The sequence below is a fragment of the Trichosurus vulpecula genome, chromosome 1 (assembly GCF_011100635.1).
Source record: "Trichosurus vulpecula isolate mTriVul1 chromosome 1, mTriVul1.pri, whole genome shotgun sequence".
NCBI lineage: Eukaryota > Metazoa > Chordata > Mammalia > Diprotodontia > Phalangeridae > Trichosurus > Trichosurus vulpecula.
The window spans coordinates 20,165,421-20,190,333 of record NC_050573.1 but is presented as its reverse complement, the minus strand read 5'-3'; the positions used below and the strand labels follow the sequence as shown (position 1 = coordinate 20,190,333).

At 43.2% G+C, this 24,913-nt stretch overlaps 1 protein-coding gene across 1 annotated transcript in view; it reads left to right on the top strand.

Moving 5' to 3' along the window:
• Positions 1-24,913, top strand: part of GRK3 (G protein-coupled receptor kinase 3) — a 181,814-nt gene that overhangs the window by 80,491 nt on the left and 76,410 nt on the right. Inside the window, exons 3-4 of the mRNA XM_036755351.1 lie at positions 10,220-10,293; positions 24,691-24,792. Of these exons, the coding sequence (XP_036611246.1) occupies positions 10,220-10,293; positions 24,691-24,792 (176 nt within the window). The remainder of the gene's footprint in view (positions 1-10,219; positions 10,294-24,690; positions 24,793-24,913) is intronic.

The following is a 24,913-nucleotide window of genomic DNA, read 5'->3' as shown; positions in this document are numbered from 1 at the left end:
CTTTGCTCTAGACCCTGTCAAAGCACTGGGGATACAAAAAAAGAACAAAATGGCTCCTGGTCTTAAGGAGTTTACACTCTGCTAGATGAGCAAATCTAAGAAAGATGTAGATAAACATGGACCTGAGATTTCATTGGCTCTAAGAATATCAATGTGGAGGAAGGTCTGGTGAAGGGAGAGACAATGCAGGAGAACAGTTAGGTTAGTCAAAGAGAGACTGGTCTGATGAGGAGAGCACCAGCATAAAGCTAATTATAGCACCTTTCTTCCAGGGTTATTGTGATAAGAGCATCAAATGAGAGAACCTCATTAAATACTTTGCAAATCTTCAAACACTCTATCATTACCAGCTGCTGTTGTTCTCAGTCTTAATGCTCAAGCTGCACATATCTCCCTTTTGTCTCTCCCAGTTCAGGTCCTGACTTATCTCTCTTTTGATTTGCAGGGGATCTGGGAGAGAGTGCAAGGTGAGAAACCAGTTGAGTTCATTTAGCCAGAGGGGAAGAGAGGAATGGGGGTTAATCGCAGGATAGATGAAAATAGTGAAGACAAAGACTTTTTCCTGATTGGAGAGACTTGAACTTTAATGGGGAGCATTCCCATTGAGAAACCAGAAGCAGGTAAGGAGCCTGCCAAGGAGGTAGACTAATTGGGTGGGTGTGCAGGTGAGAACAAGCTACTGTACGGGAGAGATTGTAAGTGATGACTACAACATGGCATCAAATGGGATGAAGGGATAGGCTAGAGGGATTCATTTTAGAGAGTAATAAGGATATTTTTTTCTTCTGTGACTAGAGGAAAAGAAAGAGAGGTTGATAATACTGAGAAACGTTGAAAAATGGAGAATAAAAAAAGAAGAAGCTTAACTTTCAATGGCCTCCATTTTCTTAGTAAAGTTTGGAGATAAATGTGAATTCCTACACTGTGGTTCAAAACCTCAATGTCCCCAGTCCAATATGGCCAAGGCAGAGCTCTTTGATAGTTCATCTGAAAAGGATCTGGTGGTCTTAGTGTACTGTGGGCTCAATTTAAGTTAGTAATGTGATAAATTGGTCAAAAATGTTAATGTGACCTTATGCCAGATTAAGAGAAGCCTCATGTCTAAGACTGGACGCAGAATGATCTCTGCCCTGTTCCAGTCACAGCTGGAGTATTGTGTTGAGTTCTGGGCGCCATATTTCAGGAAGGATGTTAACCAACTGGAATACATATGACCAAAGCAAGGGGGACCAGAAGGGTGAAGGAACTGAAAACTGCCAGGACGTAGGGAAGCAACCGAAGATCATTCTCCTGGAGGAGAGAAGACTTAAAAGACATCCTGAGTTATGTGAAAGAGATTCCCCTCTGTCTGCTTGGCCTGAGAGGGCAGAACTAGGAGCAAGGAGTGGAAATAAAGAAAAAAAAAGTGGTTTAATACAGTCTCTACCAGGGGTGGGGAACCTGTGGCCTTGAGACCACATGTTGCCCTCGAGGTCCTCAAGTGTGGCCCTTTGACTGAATCCAGATTTCATAGAACAAAATTGTGGGATTTGTTTTGTGAAGTTTGGATTCAGTCAAAGGTTGCACTTAAAGACCTAGAGGGCCACATGTGGCCTCGAGGCCAAAGGTTCCCCACCCCTGGTCTTTACCATGAGGACAAGCTATTTAACACCAAGAATCAAGTCAGCAAGCACAGTGCTAACCAAGTGCAAGCAGAAATAAAGACAGGCCCTACTTTCAAGGAACTTACATTCTAGTAGGGTTAGATGACATAGTAAAGGAGGCTGAAGACTGAGCTGGTGGGACTCTTGGATGCCAGGGGGAGGGAATGGTGGAGAAAATTTGTAAAATCTGGAGTACCAGGAGGGGAAGGAAGACCTAATTGTCTAGGCTGCTGGGATGCCCTCCTTAAAATGGAGCTCTCAGAGGAGCCAGTGGTCAGAAAGAGAGGCTGCTTTTCCAGTATGAGTAGTCCAGGGGTGGGGTGAACTTCCAGGGTCCCCAGAATGAGGAAAGGGTGTGGCCTGAAAGGGAAGGGCAGCCCTGGAGCAGAAAGAGCCACCTTGCCTTGGCAGTTGGTGGGCTTGTCCTAAAATGGTGGCTGGAGGGAGGCATTGTTTGGTGCATGGTGGAAGGGAGGCTTGTGCAGAGACTGCTTGGACAAAGTGGCTGCTGAGGTCCCTTCCACCCTGATCTGTTGTGATTCAAAATGTCCAAGAATTAGTCTTTCGGGTCCTCAGTTTGACTTCCTCAGTCAGCATTCTCCTTGTTCTTTCTTATCCAATGACACTCTGAATCACAGAGTTTTTCAAACCTTGCAATTTGGAAGCATCCTAGAGATATCCTAGCTGAACCCCCCAATTTTATTGTTAAAGGTGCTGCTCAAGATCGAATTTGAAGCCAACCTAGGATCTATTTAATTTTTTTTTTTTTGGCAAATCAGAAACCTTGGAGAAGAGGTTTAACAATGTAATGTCATTGAATAGTAGTTTGGTAACAGAAGAGAGATGTGGGGAATAGAGGCGTGTCTTTGTACCTGTAATAATGGTATTGTAGGACAGGAAATTAAAGGGGGAATTTTTTTTATGTGATTGTTAGTGATGGAGGGGAAATTCAGGTAACTCTCAGAAAATTGTGTTGTTGCTAGTTTATTAATAAACCCAAAGGTTTTCTGCATTGAAATGTGTTAAGTGAAAGAGTTCATATGTATTTTATATAAATTGTTAGGAAATATTTTTAAGGCTGTTGGAAGAGACTACTTTAATTTGCTACATTAAGCTGCCTTTTTTTCTCTTTTTGTTTTAGAATTAGGCTTAATTATAGTGGTGCCTGGTAACATTTGCTTCAGTTAAATTGCATTAGCATTTCCATTATGCTGTATTTATTCAGGAATTGAGAACTTCACCTTTAAGGTTTGCTTTAAGTAGCTTTTTTTCCTCAGGGAAAAAAAAACATAATGATTTTAAAAGCACTGTGCATTTTAGATGAAATCAGTAGCCTGGCGTCTATTAGGGCTTTTCTGATAATTAATCTATTAAAACTGTGATGTAAATTTTATAGGTAGCATCATAATAAATAACTAATAATTAGATTGTAAGCTCCTTGAGGGCAGGGTCTGCCTTTTGCTCATTTTTGTATCCTCCACACTGAGCATAGTGCCTTGCCCATAGAAGGTGCTTAATACATTTTTATTGATTGAACAATTATATTAACTCTGCTAAGTCAAATTGAGAGCACATTTTAAGATTGACAAAGTACTTTTCTCTCAAAAACATTGTGGGGGCAGTGATGCAAATACTGTATTCACCTTGCTTAGTGTTTTGTTCATAATAGCTATAACAACTCCCATTTATATAGCACTCTAAGCTCTCTGGTTTCCTCTTGTCTCTAGGCTTATCTAGAAGCCTGTTCCATCCTGGCCCCCACATCACTTCCACCTCATTTTGCATCCCCCGCTTCCTGTACTCCTGGATCCAGCACAGCTGACTTCTCTTAGTGTCTCTGGTATACCACTCCCTCTTCCACCTTTGTGCCAAGCCCTTGGAGGAGCCATCCCCCCACACCTGGAGTAGTCTCCTCTTCACTTCTGCTTCTCCTTACTCACTTGAACTTCCCAGTCCCATGACTTACTCTTTTCCAGCACCTCCTTCCCCTGTCTCTAGAACTACATGAAGAGATGGCCATATCTGAAATCCTTTCTCTCATTTGTTGGCTTTCTACCTCTCCCTCTGCGTTTTCACATCAGTCTCTGCTCTTCATCTTCATCATGACCTGCAGTTCCTTGACCCCTGTTTCAACAATCCGGCTAGCAGCTTCTGTGGGGGTGTAAGATCCACCCACAGCCAGCACCCAGAAAGCTGCCAACAGCACAGGTTTTTTTGATCTGCCTAACTAAGGAAAGCAAGTTCAGGGGAAGAGACCAGCACACTGAACTTCAGAGCAAATTGCAAACATCAACAGACAGACCAAATACAGATTTATAGTTACCAATGTCTAGGTTCAGCCCGGGAGCTCAGAACAAGGGCTGGCCCAGAGTCACGTGCCACCACTGCTGTAGGGAGGAGCTCCAAGGAAGAAGAGGCCAACCCCGGGTTTTATATCTTTTTCAGCGTCATGGGTGATTCACACATGAGACTCACCCACATGACCTCAAATCACAAAGAGGTGACTTCAACCCACGTGGTCTAAGAGCCTCTGCTGTCCCAGACATGTAAACTAGGCCCTCCCTGGAGTTAGCCCCACCTTGGGCCCCACCTTAGTTGCCAATCCACACCCACTAAGGTTTTACACCTAATAGGGTTTTGGGCCTGGGGCTTAGCACTTAGTAAGACTTAATGAAATACACTGAATTACTCAGAGCAAACAAAAACCAAACTCTTCAAGGGCACTTGTTGAACTAAGTGCTAGGGAGCCCATTTTGCTTACCAACTGTATTATGAAGGCAGAATTTATAATTTCAAAGAGAATCATATATATGTCTGAAAGGTTCAGAACCGCAGGATATAAGGAATTCTCAAGGTAGGAGACAGAAGAATTAAAGCATGTATTTAAGCTCCGGAGTAACAGACCCACAAACCAGCATCCCCATTTTGATATTTGGATCGAAAGCCTCCAGGCCCAATAAGTCCGCCTCACAAGAGTAACCAGGAGGCCACAGAGAAGCATGATGGTATAAAGCAAAATCATATACATGCTTCCCCTCTATGGTAAAAAGATTACTCACTGGCCTCAAGTCCTCGCTCAGCACTCCTCGATCCACATGTAGGTCAGCTCTGCTACCAGTAGCTCCTGCTTCAGCTTCAGCTGTAGCTGCTTCTGGCTCCAACGGAAGCTGTTTTTAACAGTCCGGCTAGCAGCTTCTGTGGGGGTGTAAGACCCGCCCACAGCTTCTGCCGGTTCACCAGGAAAGCACAGGTTCTTTTGATCTGCTTAACCAAGGGAAGAAAGGTGAAGGGGTTGACAAGCTTACTTTGATCCAATATAGGCCCTCTCTGGAGTTAGCCCTACCCCACCAAGCACCCAGCAAGGCTCAATGAGATAAACTGAGTCACTCAAAGAAAACAAAAGCCATTCTGCTTACACCAACACAACCCCTCAGTTCTCTCCCAGGTCTTCACTGGCCACATCAGGATACCTTAATGAACCAATTCAACTCTACACTCACCTCTTCTCCTGAGCCCCTTGTCCCCTTATCAAGTTACCAATTGTTTCTTGCCAAACCTTGGCCTTGGATCATTCCCACCCTCTGCTACTATTGCTTCTTCACATATGCTGCTGAACAATGTGGAAAAAAGATCCCAGAACCATTCTGACTGGGTCCACCACAAATTTGTTACATAACATGAACAGGCTCCCATTTGTGCTAGGCAGTCCTTTTACATCATCTCCCTTATCAACTCCCACTCTCTTCAGGTTCTCCTCCATGCCATTTCATCCTTTCTTAAACTTCCCATGGCTCCACCCTCTTAACTGAAAATGTTTCCTCCTATTTTGTTGAAAAAATCAAGGTCATTCTCTGAGATCTCCCACTTGTCCCCTTCTCCTCATCTCATATCACTAAGATACATTCTGACACCATCATCTCCTTCACCTCTGTCTCACATGAAGAGGGGGCCCTTGTTGCCAAAGGAGCCCATACCTCCACAAGTGGTCACATTCCATTCTCTCGCATCCACCATGTTGCCCCCTCTCTCACCTTTCCTCTCACTTATATTGTTCTCCACAGACGTGCCTTCATCTCCCCCATCCTCAATTTGATCCATCCATCCCTGATACCTCTTGTCTCATATGTTTACTATCTTTAGTGGCTAAATTCCTTGGGAGGGTCATCAGCAGTCAGTGTTACCACTTTCTCTCCTCTCACTTTCTTCTTAACTCTGTACAAGCTGACTCCCAACCTCATCCTTCCACTGAAACTGCTTTCTCTAAAGCTACCAATGATCTCTTAGTTGCCAAACCCACTGGCCTTTTCTCAGTCTTCATCCTTCCAGAATTCTCTGCAGCCTTTGACACTGTTAATCACCTTCTTTTACTTGATACTCTCTTATCTCTAAGTTTTGGGGACACTATTCCTGGTTCTCCTACTTATCTGAGACCATGCCTCAGTTTTCTCTGCTGGATCTTTTTTTTTTTTTTTGAGGGGGGAAGACAGGGCAATTGGGGTTAAGTGACTTGCCCAAGGTCACACAGCTAGTGTGTGAGGCTGGATTTGAACTCAGGTCCTCCTGACTCCAGGGCCGGTGCTCTACTCACTGTGCCACCTAGCCACAACATGCCCCCAAGCAGGACGTCCCACAGGGCTCTGCCCTGGGCCGCTTTCTCTTCTCTCTATATAATGTTCCCTTTGGTGATCTACTTAGCTCCCATGGATTCAGTTACCATCTCTGCACTGATGATTCTCAGATCTGTTTAACCCTTAACTCTCTATTAACATCTAGTCTCATATCTGAGCATTAGGGCAGTTAGGCTGTGCAGTGGGCCTTAAGCCAGGAAGACCTGAGTTCAAATCTAGCCCCAGTCATTCACTGTGTGACCCCGCACGAGCTACATGACTTTCATCTGCCTCATCTTCTCCAGCTGTAAAATGGGAATAATAACAGCGCCTGCCTCACGGGGTTGTGAGAATCAAATGAGATAATATTTATGACAAGTACTCAGTGCAGTGGCTGACATGTAGGAGGTGCTATGCCGATGTTTGTTCTCTTTCCTAGCGCTGTCATCGTCGTCATCATCATCATCATCATCATCATCATCATCATCATCTTCATCATCGTCATCTTCATCATCATCTTCATCGTCATCGTCATCGTCATCGTCATCATCATCATCATCGTCATTCCCAACTTAACGTCGCGTAGATATCTTAGACTCACCTTGTCTAGAAGCTCTCTCACTGCCTTTCTTCCCTCTGCCTTCTCCCTTCCCAGACTTCCCCAGCCCCCCAGGCTTGCCGCCTCCATGTTGCACTTGACTCTTCACACTCTCTCACCACCCACATCCAGTCTGCTGCCGAGGCCCATCAGTTTTACATTTGTCACATCTTCCCTCCTCCTCCTTCTCTCCTCTGATGTTGCCATCATTGTAGTGCATGCTCTCATCTCCTCATGCCTGAACTGTCACACTCCTCTGCTGTGGGTCTGTCTCCCCACTCTGATCCATCCTCCAGCCACTGAAGTGATTCACCTAATGTTCAGGTCCAGTCATATCACCCCAGTCCACCCCTGCTCAACAAACTCCAGTAGCTCCTAATCATATCCAGGATCAAATCTAGAACCCATTGCTCGGCCTTCAAAGCCCACCATCACCTAGCTCTCCCTGCCTTTCCAGTCATCGTACCGCCCCTACCCCTCACTAGTACTCTTCTGGCCAGTGACACTGGCTTCCTTGCTGTTCCTGGAACAGTATCATTTTAATTCTAACACCATCTCTTTTAATTCTGTCAACTTCTCGCTGTTGATGATTCCTGGTTATCTTGTATATTGCTTGTTCATACATAGCTGTTTGTATATTGTCTTTCCCATTAGATGATGAGTTCCTTGAGGGCAGAACTGTCCTTTGCCTGTCTTTGTATCCCCAGAGTTTAGCACAGTGCCTAGTATGGAGTAAGTACTTAGTGAATGCTTATTGGATGACTGACTATAAATATTTTTTGCATATACTACCTTTTCCTTTATGTGTGATCTCTTTTTGGGTATAGGTCTAGCCCCAGTATAGCTGGCTTCAATGGGCATGTACTGTTCAGTAACTTTTTGTGCATCATTCCAAATTGTTCCAGAATGGCTCTCCCCATTCACAGCTCTACCAAAAGTGTATCAGTGTGCCTGCTTTCCTGTAGTCTATCTAACATTTGTCATTTTTCCAATCTGATAGGTATGCAGTGGAACCTCAGAATTGCTTTAATTTGTATTTCTCTAATTATTAGCAATTTGGAGCAGTTTTTTAAAAATATGATTATAGATAGGGTTTCTTACCTTGAGAAGTGCCTGTCCATATCCTTAGACTTTTTTATTAATTGGGGAATGACTTTTGTTCTTATAAATTTGGATTTGTTCCTTTATATATCTTAGAAATGAGATCTCCATTTCTCATTGTATCCCATGCTTATGTCTTCCCAGAGAATCATTCCTTATAATAAAGAATAAAAAAAGAGGAATAACAAAAAAAAAAAATTCTACAAAACGAACATGTGAAAGAAATCTCACTTTATGTACAGTATTTCATACCCCTGGGCTCTTGCTTCTGCAGAGTTGCTGTGGGGGAAGGTTTCTCCTTTGACTTGTATCTTATAGGAATTCAGAAGTGGAGGTGAAAAGGGAGTAGATTCTATGCTTGGCCAGTGTTGCCCCAAAGCAGGGAGACGAGAGTCTCCAAATAATGTAAAATGAGTATCACACGGAAGCTAATGGAGAGCCTCCTCGTGAGTGTGAGCAGAGTGCAACATGTAACCTGCCATGAAACTTCAAAGATGGAAAAAGAAGCCGATGTGGAGATGTTTGATGGAAAAAGAAGCTGGGATCGTTCTGTGATGAGGGGGAGGGGTGACAGGTGGCTAGCGCAGGAACTTCACTGGTATCCTGGAGATAGCAGGACAAATGGAGGAAGGCCCTACCTTGGGTGGGTGGGGAGGGGATCAGCCCCTCTGTGGAGAATTTTGGATGGACACGAGTCACCTTCGAGGGGCAGGTATGGAGAGGTTGTGATCGACATTTTTCCAAGGAAACATCTGAATTAAAGAGTCTAGTGACCATAGGATCACAGATTTAGGTCTGGAAAGGACTTTAGGTACAATGAATCCAGCCCCTTCTTTTTAGAATGAAGGAACTGAGGCAGGCAATGATGCAATGACTTGGCCAGGGTCATACAACTAGGAAGTGTCTGAGGTGGGATTTGAACTGAGGTCCTCTCGACTCTGGGTCGTGTCTCTTTCCACTATTCTCTGCTTTCTCTCCTGGCACACGAGGGGCCCTTGAATCTCTGCAGTTTCCTTTCCTCGCCTTAAACTCCTCATTGGCACCTGCTGCAGTGTCAAACATTGGAGATTGAGGGTCAGCAACGAACTTCGATGAACAAATTTTATATCAGGACGTTTAGCCTGGTCTGCAAAATGTGCTTTGGACTGTTTGTAGTTTCATTTTTTAACTTGTGTTCTTCTTATCACCTCATAGTACAGATAAAAGTTCTGGTTACTACATTTGTTTAAATATGGAAAAAGTGGCTGACAGTTTGAGCCTCTTGGCCTTGGTCGGTGTCTGAGTGCCCTGTGTGCTTCACTGGGCCTCATGTTACAGTGTTATGTTAGACAATGAGAGGATCTGAAGTCTGGAACTGGTCAGCTGGCCCCACCCCCTTGTTCACACATGAGGAAATCGAGGCCTTACCCAAGTGATAGAGTCTCTGACTCCAAACCAATTGGAGCTTTTCCACTGTACTGCCGCATACTGTAAGCTGAAAGTACTGATGTGATGATTAAAATTATGTGAAGCCCAAAATGAAAACTGGGAAGGGAATTGATGTCCACTGTTGGCCTTGACTCTCTGCCTCAGAGTATTGGCTCCTCTCTGTCCTGCTCTGTCCTGGGCTCCTGGGCTGGTCTGGCTGCTATGGTCCCCCAATCCCCCCATCACCCTGTGCTAATGGTTTGTGTACACACAGCCTCCCCTTGGCTGAGCCTAGCCATGCTTAGTTTTCAAATGAAGGGAAAAAACAACACATACAAGGAATGAGGCCTCAGAGCATAACTTAGGTGAAGCCTGGGCAAAGTCTAGCTTGGCTGGCTGAGACTCTCTGGTGGGGCCGAGCACTTCAGAGGTCACTCCCCTCCACCCCAACCCCGTCCTGCTTTCCCCAGGCTCCAGCCCCAGGCTGTTTGTGCCGTCCCCTCTTCCTTCAAGTTCTAGGCCATCTGCCCCCATTTCTCAGGACCCCCTTGGTCAGATTCTCGATGTTTGGGAGTGCTGCAGTTGCCCCTGCCTTTGTTGTCTTTATCCTCTGGGAAGGACAGTGGCTTTCGTTCTATTTGTCATTTGCTCTGTTGCCTTTGGCCTTGGCTTCAACTGGCCTGACTTCCCATTTGGAAAGGCAAGAAAACCTGTCCAGAGAGTCCAGCAGAGCTGGGGAGCAAATTGATCCCTTCCCAACTGGGGCCATTTCAGTGTTGAGTTATTCTGTTACTTTGTTCTTCTGCAGAAATCTTCATCATATTTTCGGGCACAATCTGAAAAATGTTTTTGTTTGCTTTTAGGTTTTTTGCTTTTTAAAGATTTTTGTTTAAATGAAATTGATGAAGCTGTCCCTCAGGTGAAGTTTTATGAAGAGGTAAGAAGCAATCCTTTTCCTAAAAAGCTTTCTGTTTCAAGAGGTCTTTCAAAGTAAGCCTTCTTTGTTGTTTTTTTTTAATTACACGTACAAACCTATTCAAATATTTTTAGAAATGTTTACCTGTCTACAAGGAATTATAAAAGATCTAGTGGGCAGCACATCACCCACGTGCTCTCCTAAATTCCAGTTTGTTTGTGTAAGTTGATGAAGGGGGAGACAGTTGGGTCCTGTGGCCAGGCTTGGCCCTGCTTATGCTGAGGAAGAGGAGGAAGGGGTTTTGATTGGCATGTATTAGCAAAGAAAGCCAGGAATCTTTGACATCAAAGAGATTCTCTTTATTTTTTATGACAACCAAAGTTGGCATTTGTTCATTATATTTAATACCATTAAACACCGCAGGAAAAAACAAACAGAGGAAATATTTGATGACCTTCATTAAAATAGAACAGTTTCCTTTCCGCATTGTCATATTTTCAGCTACAGAGATTTCTTGTGCCCAAAGAGTAGTTACAGTATATGGATATAAACATTAGGGATATGACATTGTTTGTTAAAACAGAAACTAAACATGTTTTATCAGCAGAGATCTGGAGTAGTGGTATTCTTTCTAAATTTGTTAAATAAGTAATTAAACTAATAATGACAGAGCCCTCCCCGCTCCCCCCAGCCTCTTTAAATGCCTGGCTTATTTTCACCAACATTTAAAAACTGTCTTTGTTGTTAGAACAGTTGGAATGTTTAGAGGAAATAATAAATGAGATTGTCTTTGCTAGAAAGCTAACACAATATTAGAGTTAGCTCTCAAAGCCCACATTCTCTTGAACACATTTCCTTCAGATGAAGCTAGCAAGGCTCCCACTGTTAGCATCTGATTTGTCTGCATGTGCCCCTTTAAATATTGCAGAACTCTGACTGAAGGTAAGTGTGACTATGAATTGGACATGCACTAGGAGCTTTTTTTTTTAAACTGGATTTTTGGTAACATTGTTTAGCAAGTAAAGAGTCTCTGACAGTGGTCACTCAGTCAGTAACCATTTAGTAATTAATTACTGTGTACCAGTCGCTAGGCCAAGCTCCCAGGATACAAAGAAAGGCAAAAGACAGTCCCTGCCCTCAAGGAGCTCACAGTCTAATAGAGGAAACAATATATAATCAAAAATATGTAAAAACACAACGTATACAGGGTAAATTAGAAATGGTCAAGGGAAGGAAAATCTAGCATGAAGGGGGTTGGGATGTAGAAGGTGAGATCTTACCTAGGGCTTGGATGAAGCCAAGGAAACCAGAAAGCGGGGGAGGGGATTAGGAGGAAGAGTATTCCAGGCAGGGTGGACAGCTAGTGAAGGTGCCTGGACCAGTGTCACTGAACAGCAGAGTATATGGAAGTAAAGTGTGAGAAGGCTGGAAAGGTAGGAAGAGGCTTTGAACTCTCCTGGAGGTGATAGTGGGGAGGGACAGAATCAGACCTGCGCTTTAGGAAGATCACTTGGACAGCTGAACAGATGATGGGCTGAGTGGAGAGAGACTTGTGGCAGGGAGACCAAGCAGGAGGCTGCTACAGTAGAACAGGCCATTGTTGGAATGATTTTGTTAAAGAATTTCCCAAATGGGATGTGAAGAATCACCAGTACAAAGAACAGCAGCACCCCCTTGGACTTCAGGCTTCCTATCTCCTGCTGCCCTCGTCCTTTGAGGGTACTGAAGTGGTGTTCTCCACTCAGTGAGAACATTCTCAACTTGCAAATATCCTTTACATCCCAGGGACTCTGAACTCCTGTAGATGATCTTCCAAACCCATTTCACACCCCTACCATCTGATTCCTCATTCCCATCCCCTTCAGCCTTCCACCCCAAAGCTTAATCCAGGGGTGGGGAACCTGCAGCCCTCAAGGCCACATGTGGCCCTCTGGGTAATCAAGTGAGGCCCTTTGACTGAATCCAAATTTAACATGAACAAATCCCCCTAATAAAAGGATTTATTCTGTAAAACTTGGACTCAATCAAAAGGCCACACCCTAGAAGACCACATGTGGCCTGGAGGCCACAGGTTTTCCACCCCTGGTTTAATCCTAACTCTCTTGCACTGTGCCTTCTGGAATGCCTGTTCCATAGGCAATATTCTTCCCTTCTTCCTAAAATTTTTTTCCTCTTCCATTCTTTCCATCTACTAGCTCTTGCTGCAACTTGGCTTCCCTCTGATGACCCAAGCCCCCTGGACACCCTTTTTAGTACTTGGCTGCATTGTCATGCATTCCCCTGGGCTCACTAGTTGAAGTGGGGGAGTTGGAATATTCCTTGCTCCCCATTGCCACTTTCAAATTGTTCCCCTTCTTCTATCACTCAGTAGTAACCTTTTTGCCTTTGAGGTTCATGCTATTCACATCTTCCACCATATCAAAATCCTAGCCCCTGTTGTCTACAGACTCCCATTTTACCCCTCTTCCTTCCTAAATGGGTTTGATACATGGCTTACAATTTTTTCTCCTGCCCAACTCCTTCCCTCCTACTAGGAGACTTCAGCATGTGTATTGATTCTCCTTCAAATACTCAAGCACTCAGTTCTTCAATCTTCTCACCTCCATTGAGCTACTCTTCTGCCTCACCTTAGCCATACATAAAGATGGCCGTACCGTTGATCTTGCCATCATCCACAAATATACTGTCTTCATGTTCAAGAATCATGAAATTTCCTTATCTGACCAAAATCTGTTGGTTTTTCACCTCTCTGTCTTCCTTTACATAACCCTACCCTTTATCCACACCATGACCTCCAATCCTTGGACCTCTCACTTTTCTCCCAGGCTACCTCCCCCTGCACTAGCCACTCTCTTCTCTTCTCCTCATCTTGACTCCTTGGTGAACCAGTTCAACTCTACACTCCCCTCATGTCTTTAATCCCTGACCCCCTTATCCTATCAACAGTTACCTAGCCAAGCCTCAACCTTGGATCACCCTCACTACTTGTCACCTTTGTTCCTACATATGGACTGCTGTATGAGGTGGAAATCACTAAGTTGTTCTGACTGGTTCTACTACAACTTGGGCCCTCACTGCTACCAGGCAATGCTACTATGCCTCTTTGATCACTTTACTCTCTTGTGCTCCACCAAGGTTCTTCCAAATCTCCTCATCCCTCCTCAAACCTCTCATTTCTCCTCCTCTTCTTCCCCCTCTCCCAGTTGAGAACCTTGCCTGATATGTTGCAGAGAAAAATTGAGGCCCTTCATCATAAACTCCCTGTTCTCTCCTCTTCCTCATCTCTTATCAATCAGGTGCCTTTAGCCACTCTCTTCTCCTTTACTCCTGTGTCACATGATGAAGTGGCCTTACTCCTCACCAAGAATCCCATTCTTCCCCATCTCCTCAAACAGATTGCTCCCTCTGCCATCCCCACTCTTTTACTTATTTTCAACCTTTCCCTCTCTACTGACTCATTCCCTGCTGCCTACAGATATGCCCATGTCTCCTCTATCTTGGGGGGAAAAAACCAACAACAAACCCTCACTTGGTCCTTCCATCCTCGGTAACTATTATCCTATATATATACATATATGTATATATATATACACATATATGTGTGTGTATATATGTGTATATATATATAGATATATATATTTTGCCCTTTAAAAGCTCTTTAAAATAGGCACTTTCACTTTTTCTCCTCTCACTTTCTTCTTGACCCTTATAATCTGGCTTCTGACCTCATCATTCCACTGAAACGGCTCCCTCCAAAATGACTAATGATCTCTTAGTTGCCAAATCCAATGGCCTTTTCTCCAACCTCATTCTCCTTAATTTCTCTGCAGTTTTAGACATGGTTGATCCCTCTCTCCTCCTTGACACTCTCTTCACTCTAGGTTTTCAGGATACCCCTTGCTCCTGGTTCTCCTCCTACCTTTCTGACCACTCCTCTTTCTCCTTGGCTGGATCCTTTTCCAGATCATGTCCTCTAACTGTAGGTGTCCTTCAGAGTTCTGTCCTGGTCCCTCTTCTTTTCCTCCTTTATACTACTTCACTTGATGATCTCATCTGCTTCCATGGATTTAATTACTATCTCTATGCTGATGAGTCTCAGATCTACCTATTCTGCCCAACCTCTCTTCAGACTTCCAGTCTTGCATCTCCAACTACCTTTCGACATCTCAAACTGGATGTCTGGGAGATATCTTCAACTCAATATATCCAAACCAGAACTTTGTGTCCATAGCTCCCCCCTCCCCCATCTTCTGCCTCCCCTATGATTATTGAGGGTACCACCATCCCCCCAGTCCCTCAGGCTCCATTGTCCTGGACTCTTCACTATCTCTAACCCCTGATATCCAGTCTGTTGCCAAGGCCTGTCCATTTCATCTTTGTACCATCTCTCAAATATGCCCCTTCTCTCTTCTGACACTGTACCTACCCAGGTGCAGACCTTCATCACCTCATGCCCGGACTTTTAGCTGCTGGTGAGTCTTCCTGCCTTAGGTCTCTCCCCACTGCACTTTTATCTTCTATTTAGCCACTAAAATTATTTTCCTAAAACACAAGTCAGCAAACTCCAGTGGCTCCTTTAAGTCCTAACTAAAATCCCTCTTTCTTACAGGAAGTCTTCCCCAATCCATTTTAATTCCACTGTCTTCCCTCTGTTAATTATTTCCTCTTTATCCTGTTTATATTGGTTTGCATGTTTTCTCCCCCATTAGATTGTAAGCTCCTTGAGGGCAAGGAATGCCTTTTGCCCCTTTTTGTATCCCCAGTGCTTAGCACAGTGCCTGGCCTAGTAGGCACTTAATAAATGGTGATTGTTGGGGACTGGGTTACTAGTACTTATTACAATGCCTGGCCTAGTTGGCACTTCATAAATGGTGATTGTTGGGGGGGGGGGTTACCAGTACTTAGCACAGTACTTCAGGCATAGTAACTACCTAATAAATGCTTGTTGACTAATTAATGTACTTCAGATTTTAGAATCATAGAAAATGAATGCTAGGGCCAGAATGGACCTGAGAGTTGGAAAGGACCTTAGAATTACAGGATGCTAGAATCTTAGAGATGGATGGGACCATTGAACCATAGGATGTTAGAGCTCTAAGAGACTTTAAAAATCATGGAGTCATTTAACTAATCATCAAGCATTTATTAAGCACCAACGCTGTGCCCAGCTCTGTGCTGTACATTGGGGACACAAAAGCAAAAGTGAAAATGTCCTTGCTCTCAGGGGGCTGTTGGGAGAGATAGCACGTTCATCTGTAGTTATAGACAAACTAAATCCAAAGTGATTTTGAAAGAGAAGCCACTCACAATGGCGAGGATCACAAATGGTGACAGCCAGTGCAGAGGGGCAGAGATGGGAGGTGGAAGGTTGTGTGAGGAAGAGCAGGAAGGGCTGGTTGGGCTGGTCCTGAGCTGTCTAAAAGGGATTAATGTAGAGGGAGGATGGAAGGGTAAGTTGGAGCCAGTTGCATGCTGAAGATCCTTGGTCCTAGAAGTGCTAGAGTCCTTGCTGTTTGTTGCTGAGGGGAAGGACGGGAGCAGAGTCGTGCTATGCGATAATCACTTTGTCAACTGTGGAGGCAGGGAGACCAACCAGGAGGTCCTGGCAGGAGGCTCTAAAGACCTGGCCCTTTGTACAGAAAGGAGGAGGTAGATGTGTGAGATGTCATGGAAATGAAAATGAGATCTGGTGACTGATAAGCTGTATGTGGAATGAGGGAGGGTAAGGAGCTGAGGATGATTTGGACTGAGGGCGCTGGAAGGACGGGGCACCCTCAGGAATAGGAGTGATTTGGTGGGAAATAGAATGAATTCTGTTTGGGGCCTGCCCAAGTATGAAATATCTATGGGCCACGTGCCTAGAAGTGGTAGTGAAGCCCTTGGGATCTAAGCAGTCTTTCTAGGTCATCTGTTGTAAGCTCTCCTTTGAAGGATGCATTGACTAAATCCTGAAGATGGAAAGTGGACTAGTGGCCCAGGTCAAGTTAACGGCAAGATTAGTGTAATTAATGAAGGATCAAATTTACCAGTGAATTGAAGAATTGAGAGCAAAGATTTTGATAAGAATTGAGAAGTTGCTAAGTCCTAGATGGTAAGAGGTAGAAGCAGACTTAAGACTTCCTGCATACCTGCATACCATACTATGGCTTGAAGACAGGGCCGGGCAGAGGAGGTGGCCAGGGGAAAAAGGAATTCAGCTGGATAGCCACTGCACCAAGAGGCCTCAGCCTGTGCGGCTGGCAGAGCTGCCTCCAGAGCTCAGGGTCTCCCTCTGGGGATTATCTCCGATTTATCCCATCTGGGTCTTGTTTGCATGTACTTCTTTCCGTGTTGTCTCCCTCAGTAGACTGAGCTCTGTGTGAGCAGGGACCATTTGGTGCTTTTCTTTGTATCCTCAGGCCTTAGCCGAGCATCCAGCACACAGGAGGTGCTTAATTCATGCTTGGTGACTGACAAATTCAGCATTTTTGCCCCTTGCTTCCTTTTCTTGAGGCATGGCAGCATGAGAGAATTAGATTAGATGAGCCCCAATGTATCTCCCAGCTCTGGAATGCTGATCCCTCTGGTAAATCCTGGCTTGGTATAGTTTTAATGTGGCTTTATGTCATTTGTCAAACCATATGCTTAATTTCTGGTTTGGAAAATACAGCCCCTGTAATGGCTAAATATGTTAGCAGCATGGTGTCTGTTAAAGGGGTGTCTAGCAGGAGCTTTAAGTGGGGCAGATGATTTGATTGACTCACTTAAATCCCTGCCTTCCAGGTGCTTTCCCCAACTTTTGATTTACATCCTCTTGGTGCTCTTAAATCATAGAGTGAATCTCTTATCACTTGAGCTCCCAACTATTTATTTCCAAATTTCCAGAGTTTAGCTTCCTTTCTTTTCTGCTGGGGTTAGTCAGTTCCACTTGATCCTTTAATTACTTTTTGGGGTAATTAAAATTTGTAATTGAACCATTGTAATTGTAATGCTATACTCAATTATTCGGCATCTCCCGTCTTTCCAGGGCAAATTTCCACTTCTTCCATGAAACCTCTGATTGCCTCAAGTCAGAAATGACTTATTCTTTCTCCTGTCTCCTAGAGTTTTTGATTTGTACTTGCCTTTCTGAGGATCTTCACTTCAGTTTTTTACTGAAGTTAATTTGTGTGTGTGGTGTTTCTTCTACTGGATTATAAACTCAGGGCAGGGATTGTGCCTTATATTTCTGTCTTTGCCAGGGTCTACCAAAGTGCTTTAAATCTACTTGTTCTAATAAATGTGTCAAATTGAATTAATGAGCAGATGCTGCCTTCTATCACATGATGTCACACAGATTAAATTCCCTGTTTGAGGTTTCCACGTCATGGTGAAGATGCTTAGCGCTCCATTCCACCAACTCTTGAAAAATAAAAAAAAGAGTTTTTATATTTTTTAAACTTGACCGTGCCTCTTTCCATCCGTTCCACTTGCCTTCTGTTCTCCAAACAAGGGTTGCCAATGTTGGAAAGGAAGGGAAAACTTGATTTTTGGTGCCAGGCACCAGATAATCAATCCCAGTTCTACTAAAGATAGAAATGTACTGTTGAAGAAGAATAGTTAACACAACTGTTGCAGTGGTTATAGTCATGGCCTCATTTTACAGATTAAAATCATAAGTAAAAGATGTCTTGAGGCAGTTTCACTTGTGTAGACAATTTAGTTAGTTTCAGTGTGTTAGACAATGTAGTTAGTTTCCAGTGCACTTGGGCACAGAAAACACATTTACTGAAGAAAATACAGAACCCACTGGTGATCATGTCTGGTGACAATGTCGGCTCTCTTAGAATGGCCATGGAGTATCAAGTGTTCCAATTGGAGTCAGGAGGGATGATGAAATGAAGCTTTTTTCGTGTTATTGCTGAATCTGATACTTTAAAATGGAAGGTGAAGTGTTGTTTGAAGCACCTGTTTTAGTCACAGGATGATTGAATAAATAAGACTGACAACTTGATTCACCCAGCATTCATTACAGGTTTACAAAGTGCAAAAAGCATTATGCCTAGATACTGTCTGAGGTAGCTATGCCAATAAATGAAATCTCTTCTGCTTAATAGATCCAACAGTCTGTCAACCAACCAATCAATCGGGAAACATTTATTAAACACTTAATATATTCCAGGTACTATTCTAAGCACTGAAAATACAAAAAGAAGCAAAAGACAGTCCCTGCCCTCAAGGAGGTAACAATCTAATGGAAGAGACAATATGCAGATATATATATGTATATATGGGTGTGTTTGTGTGTGTGTGTGTGTGTGTATACACAACTTATATACAAGATAAATGGGGAAAAATGAACAGAAGAAAGGCACTAGAATTTAGGAGAGTTGGTAAAATCTTCCTGTAAAAATGAGATTTTTGTTTGGAAGAGAAATATGGGATGAGAGCAGGGATGGATAGATCAAGTGAGGGGTTTTTGAGGATGGAGAAGACATGGGCATGTTTATGGGCAGACAGAGAAACAGTAGACAGAGAGAGACTGAAGGTAAGTGAGAAAGTGGGGATGATAGAGGGGGCAGTCTGCTGGAGAAGATGGGATGGAATTGGGATCACTTGTGGGTATAATGGGATTAGCTTTGATAAGGAAAAGGGGTACCTGTTTATGTGAGGCAAAGGTGAGACAGGAGAGAGGCCTAGAAAGCATCTAGGGGGTGTGAGGTGACAAGAAGGGGGATGGTGATTTGCCATGGGGATACCAGTACTGGACTTGGAATCAGTTAAAATCCTATCTTCAGATGCTTTTGAGCAGATCATGGAATTGCCAAGGATGAGTTGGAAGGTTTCTCAGTGGCCATTTAGCCTAGCCCACACTGGAGAGGAATCCTTGCTCTTAGGGAGCCAATGAGTGTCCATTGAACCTTTGCTAGAAGGAACAATAGACCACCTCTTGAGGAAGTCCATTGCATTTTGGGAAAGCTTTAATTGTTAGAATGTTTTCTTTATATCTAACCAGAATTTGCCTCATGTAATCTCAGTCTCAGTTTTCATATCTAAGAAGTGAGAGGAATAATTTTATAGGATGTTGTGAGGATTGAATGAGATAATGCTATTTGCAAATCTAAAGTGTTATGTGAATGTCCCATGCAGTCATCATCCCCAGACTGTCCTCTGGCCCTTTTCCTGTCTCTTCTGTCATTTAGTGGCTTCATCAGCTTCCATCTGGCTAATGATCATATCTAAATAGGTGACTGGAGCCAAACCCAGCCTGTGTCACATGTCACCAGCTCCCTATTGGACTTTTCTAATTGAATGTTTCATTAACATCTCAGACCAACAGATGAAGATCAGAACTCATTATCTTTCTCCCAGGACCCAGCCCTCTCCCACTTTGCAATTTTTGTTCCAGATACCACCATCCTCCTAATCTCAAAATTTGCAGCCTTGATGTTATCCTCAATTCCTCACTTGCCCTACCTCCAGTATCTATTCAGCTGCCTAAGTTTGCCATTTTTAACTTCCAGACATCTTTCCCATTCATTATCTTAATCACTACTTACACAAGCATCACTTTAGTTCAGGCCCTCATTGCCTCTCGTTTGCATCTTTGAAGAGGATTCCTGATTGGCCTTTCTACCTCAAGGAAGGGAGCTAACAATCTATCCTCCCCAGTCAGTAGTTTTCAAACTTTGGAGTTTGAAGACTCCTTTATACTCTTAAAAATTATTGAAGACTTCAAAGAAGTTTTATTTATATAGTTTATATTTGTTAAAGTTTGCTGTTTGAGAAATTAAAACATCCAAGCAAAACAAACAGTTTTGACCTTATAGACCCCCTGAAAGGGTCTCAGGGATTCCTGGGGGGCCACACTTTGAGAAATGCTGCTGTAAGTAGATGGCAAAGTGATATTTCAAAGATTCCTATCATTTTTCCAGACTAGTAGGTAATCTTGACATATTCTGGACTCTTAACTTTTCCACATCCCATATATCTATCCAACCAGTAGCCAAATATTGCCATTCCCAACCTTCCCAGTAGCTGTTCCATATAATGCCTTTTTCTCCATTCCACCTGGCCCTCATCACCTCTCACAAAGACTTTTGCAGTAACTTCCTAATTGATAGTCCTGTCTCAGATCTCTCCCTACTCCAGTCCATCCTACATACTGTTGCCAAAATAATTTTCCTTAAATGCATATCTGTGTGCCTCCTACTCAGTTAACTTCCATAGTTTACTATTTTCTGTAGGATCATATATAAACTCCTCTGTTAAGCTTTTAAATCCCTATATAGCTTGCTTCCAACCTATCTTTCTAGCCTCTTTGTACATTACTTTCCCTCCCACATGCTGCAATCCAGCCAAATGGGCCTTTGCTGTGTTCCTCGCACAGAATTCTCTTTGCCTCTGCACTGGCTGTCTCCTATGACTGGAATTATCTGAAGTCTTTCTTCCTCTTTAAGATGTAGCTTGGGTGGCATCTTGTACATGAAGCCTTTTCCTGATCCTCCCAGGTTCTTGCAGCCTCCCTTCCAAACCACTCTGTATTGATTTGTACTTATTAACTTGAAGTTTATGGGGAACCTGTTTTTATATGTACTTGCTGACTCTCTTGAGACAACAAAAGCTTCTTGGGACTTGGGGTTTTTTAATTCTTTGTACTTGTAACCACAGGGCCCAGCATAGGGGCCTTGACTCCTTAAGAACAGGTGTGACCATGTCACCACCCTTTGCTCCTTCACTGACATTTTAGATCTTTACTTGGTCCCACCCTACCTTTCTATCCTATAAAACTTGGTCCTGCCCTACCTTGCTTGCCCTATAAAAATCTTTTTTAGATTACTTCGCTTCTTGCATGCTCAGGTTCATTCAAGCTGGCCACCTCTTTTTCCCTCACCCACAGCTCTCCACCTCCCTCTCCATGCTTTTGCACTGGTGCCCTATGCCTGGAATGGATTCCATCTCCCTTGTAGAATCATTTATTTCAAGATTCAGCTCAAGCAGGGTCTTCAACAGGAAGCCTTTTTTGATTAGTCCGACTGCTAATGCCCTCCCTAAATTATCTCGTGTCTTTTGAATCAATTCTATACTCTTTAAATGGGTGCCTGTCATTATCTCAAAGGTAAGATCCTTGAAACAAGGACTGACCTTTTTGTCCTTGTCAGCTCAGCACTCTGGACAGCGCCTGGGGGCATGGTAGATGTGTAATGCATGCCTGGCTGCTCATTGATTATCATCACTATCATCTCTGAAGCAACTGTTGAACAGATTACTTAAGGGATAGTGTGTGGGCACGCAGAAAGGGAAGCCATGATCTCTGCAAGCTGGCATAGATTTATCCTCATTTAGATAAAGACTGGGTAGATTAGGGAAATTCTGGAGGCGTGATATGTCTGAATGTCAGCAAGGCACCTGACAGTCTCTTTGATATCCTTGTGGGTAAGTTGGCAAAATGTGGGTTATATGATAATGTAGTTAAATAGATTATTAGCTGATGAGTGACTGTACCCAAAAGAATGCTGGATTAATGGCCCCTGGAGGGAGTTCTTAGAAAGGCTGATAAAGAAGCTTGGCTTACTGAACACTTTTATAAAGATTTGGATGGGGATATAGAAGGCATGCTTGTAAAAGCTGTGCATTACATAAACCTCGAGTGGCTCCCAGATGGCAGCACAAGGAATCAAAAAAGTCTTGATAGGTATATGTGAAAATCTGAATCAGACACATTTACAGGGCATTGAGGAATGTCCTAGAGCTGTATTCAAAGACTCAACTGCGCAAGTACAGCACAAATGAGACCTTATTTAACAGTAGTTGATGCTAAACAGGAGGATTTTGGGTAGGGTCAGCAGGGTCATGTGGCTACCCACATAAAGAATGCTGTGTAGGCCCCCAAACTAGGAATCACAGTGTATTGAGCCCTGGTCAGACTTCCCTGCTGTACTAGGTACTTTAACACTGATGTGGACCAGTTTAAGGATGGACAAGGAGGGTGACCAGGATGATGCCAGGACTCACAAGCATGTTAATATGAGATGACTAAAGAATCTGGGAACTGGTAGTGTTAGGAAGACACTTAAGGGGGAATAGGATGGTCATCTTCAGATATTTGAGAGAGACAGTGGCTGGGAGTTAAAAAGAGGGAGTTCAGCTCTGTAGTAAAAGGAAGAACTTCCTGACAATTATATTAATTTTCAATGGAATGAGCTGCCTCAGAAGGTAGTGACTTCCCTGTTCACTAGAGGCTTTCAAGCTTGTCTGGGGCATTCATCTAACCCTACTATATTTGTACACTTGATCCTTGTTCTCTGTAATACTGTCTCCTAACCATCTTTCATTTTGGCAGCTAGGTTTAATTTTATTACTTAGGTAGCACAGGGAGTAGAGCATTGGTCTTTAGGAAGACCTGGGTTCAAATCCAGCCTCAGGCACTTATTAACTGTGCAAGTCACTTCATCTCTGTCTTAGTTTCCTGAGATAATAAGAGGACACAGGAGACAATATTAGTTACACCGTGCTTGGTGCATTGTAGGCGCTGTAGAAATGTTGGTTATTGTTAGTAGTTTGCTTTAGTTAGCTGTTTTGGTTTTCCTTAAATAAATTTGTGCAGCTGGTTGTGTGCTTTAGCTATATATTGATTCTGGGTTGCTTGCCCTATAAAAAGGCAAACTTTCCTAGTTGAAAAGATGACGGTATACTACTTCCCAGATGTTAAGCTTATGTTCTCTTTTATGATGATTGCTGATGATTTACAAAATGTGCTTTTATTATAGGGCTAGAAATAAACTTTGAGTGATTATTTATCAGATTGGTCCTTTTCCCACTTTATAGCATATCATTATGTAGGCAATCTTGGCTTTACATGACAGTTTGGTTCTTGATAGGTTTCCACATTAATACATTTTCTCTTAAAGGTGCTAGGGAGTTTTGTCATTTAATATAGCCCTCAGAGCCTTTCTATCATGCTAAGAAGCATAGTCTACCTTATTTGTTAAATGAACTCCAAAGCAGAAATAACCTACAGCATGATTTTCTTTCCACTCATTTCATAGTTTGTGACTGAATGCTTCATACTACTTTATGATTGTTAGTCGACTATTCATTGTTGTGGTCTTCCTATTAGCCACGTATCTTCTTTGGTTGCTTCCTTCTGTTTCTATGCCATGGAATTTTAAGATGCCTTTGATATTTTGAATACTCTTAAACTCACTTATTCTTTCTCATCTGGTGTGATCATTGCCATGTCATGATTGCCTTCCATGAATTCCCTAAAGGGGATTGATCGAAAATGTTGAAAGCCTTCCTCGAAGTTCTGGAATATGCTGTGCCTCTGGGGGTCCTGGTTTGTCCTGCAGCTCTGACACTTCCCCTCCCTGCCCATCAGCTCACACACTCATCCTTGTCCATCACTGGCAGCAGTGGTGCATACTTCGTATTACATTCTCCTGCCACCACGTGGCTTTCTATTTCTTATTCTTTGATTAGCCTGTAGTTCTTGCTTTTCATGTGAGTCAATGTGGATAGTTCCCCAGATCCATATTCACCTACTCTTGGCTTGTCCAACAAGGGGAAGGGATAGAGATCATTTCCATATGAGCCAAGTATTTCCCAACTGTACTTAATCATTTACTTAGTCATGAGACTCTTATCTAGAAATCTCCTTTCCATATGGAACGATCCAGCTTTGGAGAGGCAGCATTTTTGGTAGAGACCAGTGCCCTCTGACTTTGGGGTGAATCAGTGGCTTGCCATTGTGTCCCCAGGGCTCTATAGAAACACGCGTTGGCTCTTACAGGTCCTTTTCAAAACTTTGGGTAGGAATTTCGTTATTCTTTTTTTCCCTTCATTGGATTTGCTTTTGTAGCATCATAACTGAGTAACAGCATCATTTACACAACAGTTAAAGTTTTGGAAAGTGCTTTACAAATACGATCTTGTTTGATCCTCACAACAACCCTGGGAAGTCGGGGCTGTTATTATGCTCATTTTACAGATGAGGAAACTGAGGCAGAGGTGAAGTGACTTGCCCAGGGTCACTAAGGGTCTGAGACAAGATTTGAACCCAGGGCTCTCTGACTCCAGGCCCAGTACTCTATCCATATTTAATTATAGTTAACTTTCAAATTTCAACTAACAAGATAGAGGAATTGGTAGGGATGAATGACAGGCACGGGTATTAATGCTGCAAAGTCATTGTACCAGTGAGACTCTTTAATGCCTGGCCTTGTGTTTATCCATTTAATGGATAGTGATCATTATAGAAAATACAAATCTACCTTTCAGATGAATTCACATTGTAGAACAGCAGTGTTGTATGGTTAGCGGTGACAGTGTTCTGTGGAAGGTGCTATTTTACCTCCTGCGGAAGTGGTTCTCACCATGGTGACTGATGAGCCCCTTCAGCTAAGTCGTATAATGTTATAGCAACAGCCTAACTGATCCTGACCGTTTTTTAACATATAGATCAAAGAATACGAAAAGCTTGATTCTGAAGAAGAGCGTCTCCGGAGGAGTCGGCAAATTTACGACACATTCATAATGAAGGAGCTTCTGTCTTCTTCCCATGTGAGTATTTCCTTTTTGTAATGTGGCTGCTGGGCAATCTTAGTTCTAATGAATGTTTTCCTTTGGAACAAGATTCTTTAAAAAGTTTCCATATTGTGCGTAAGTGCAGTGGTAAACAGAG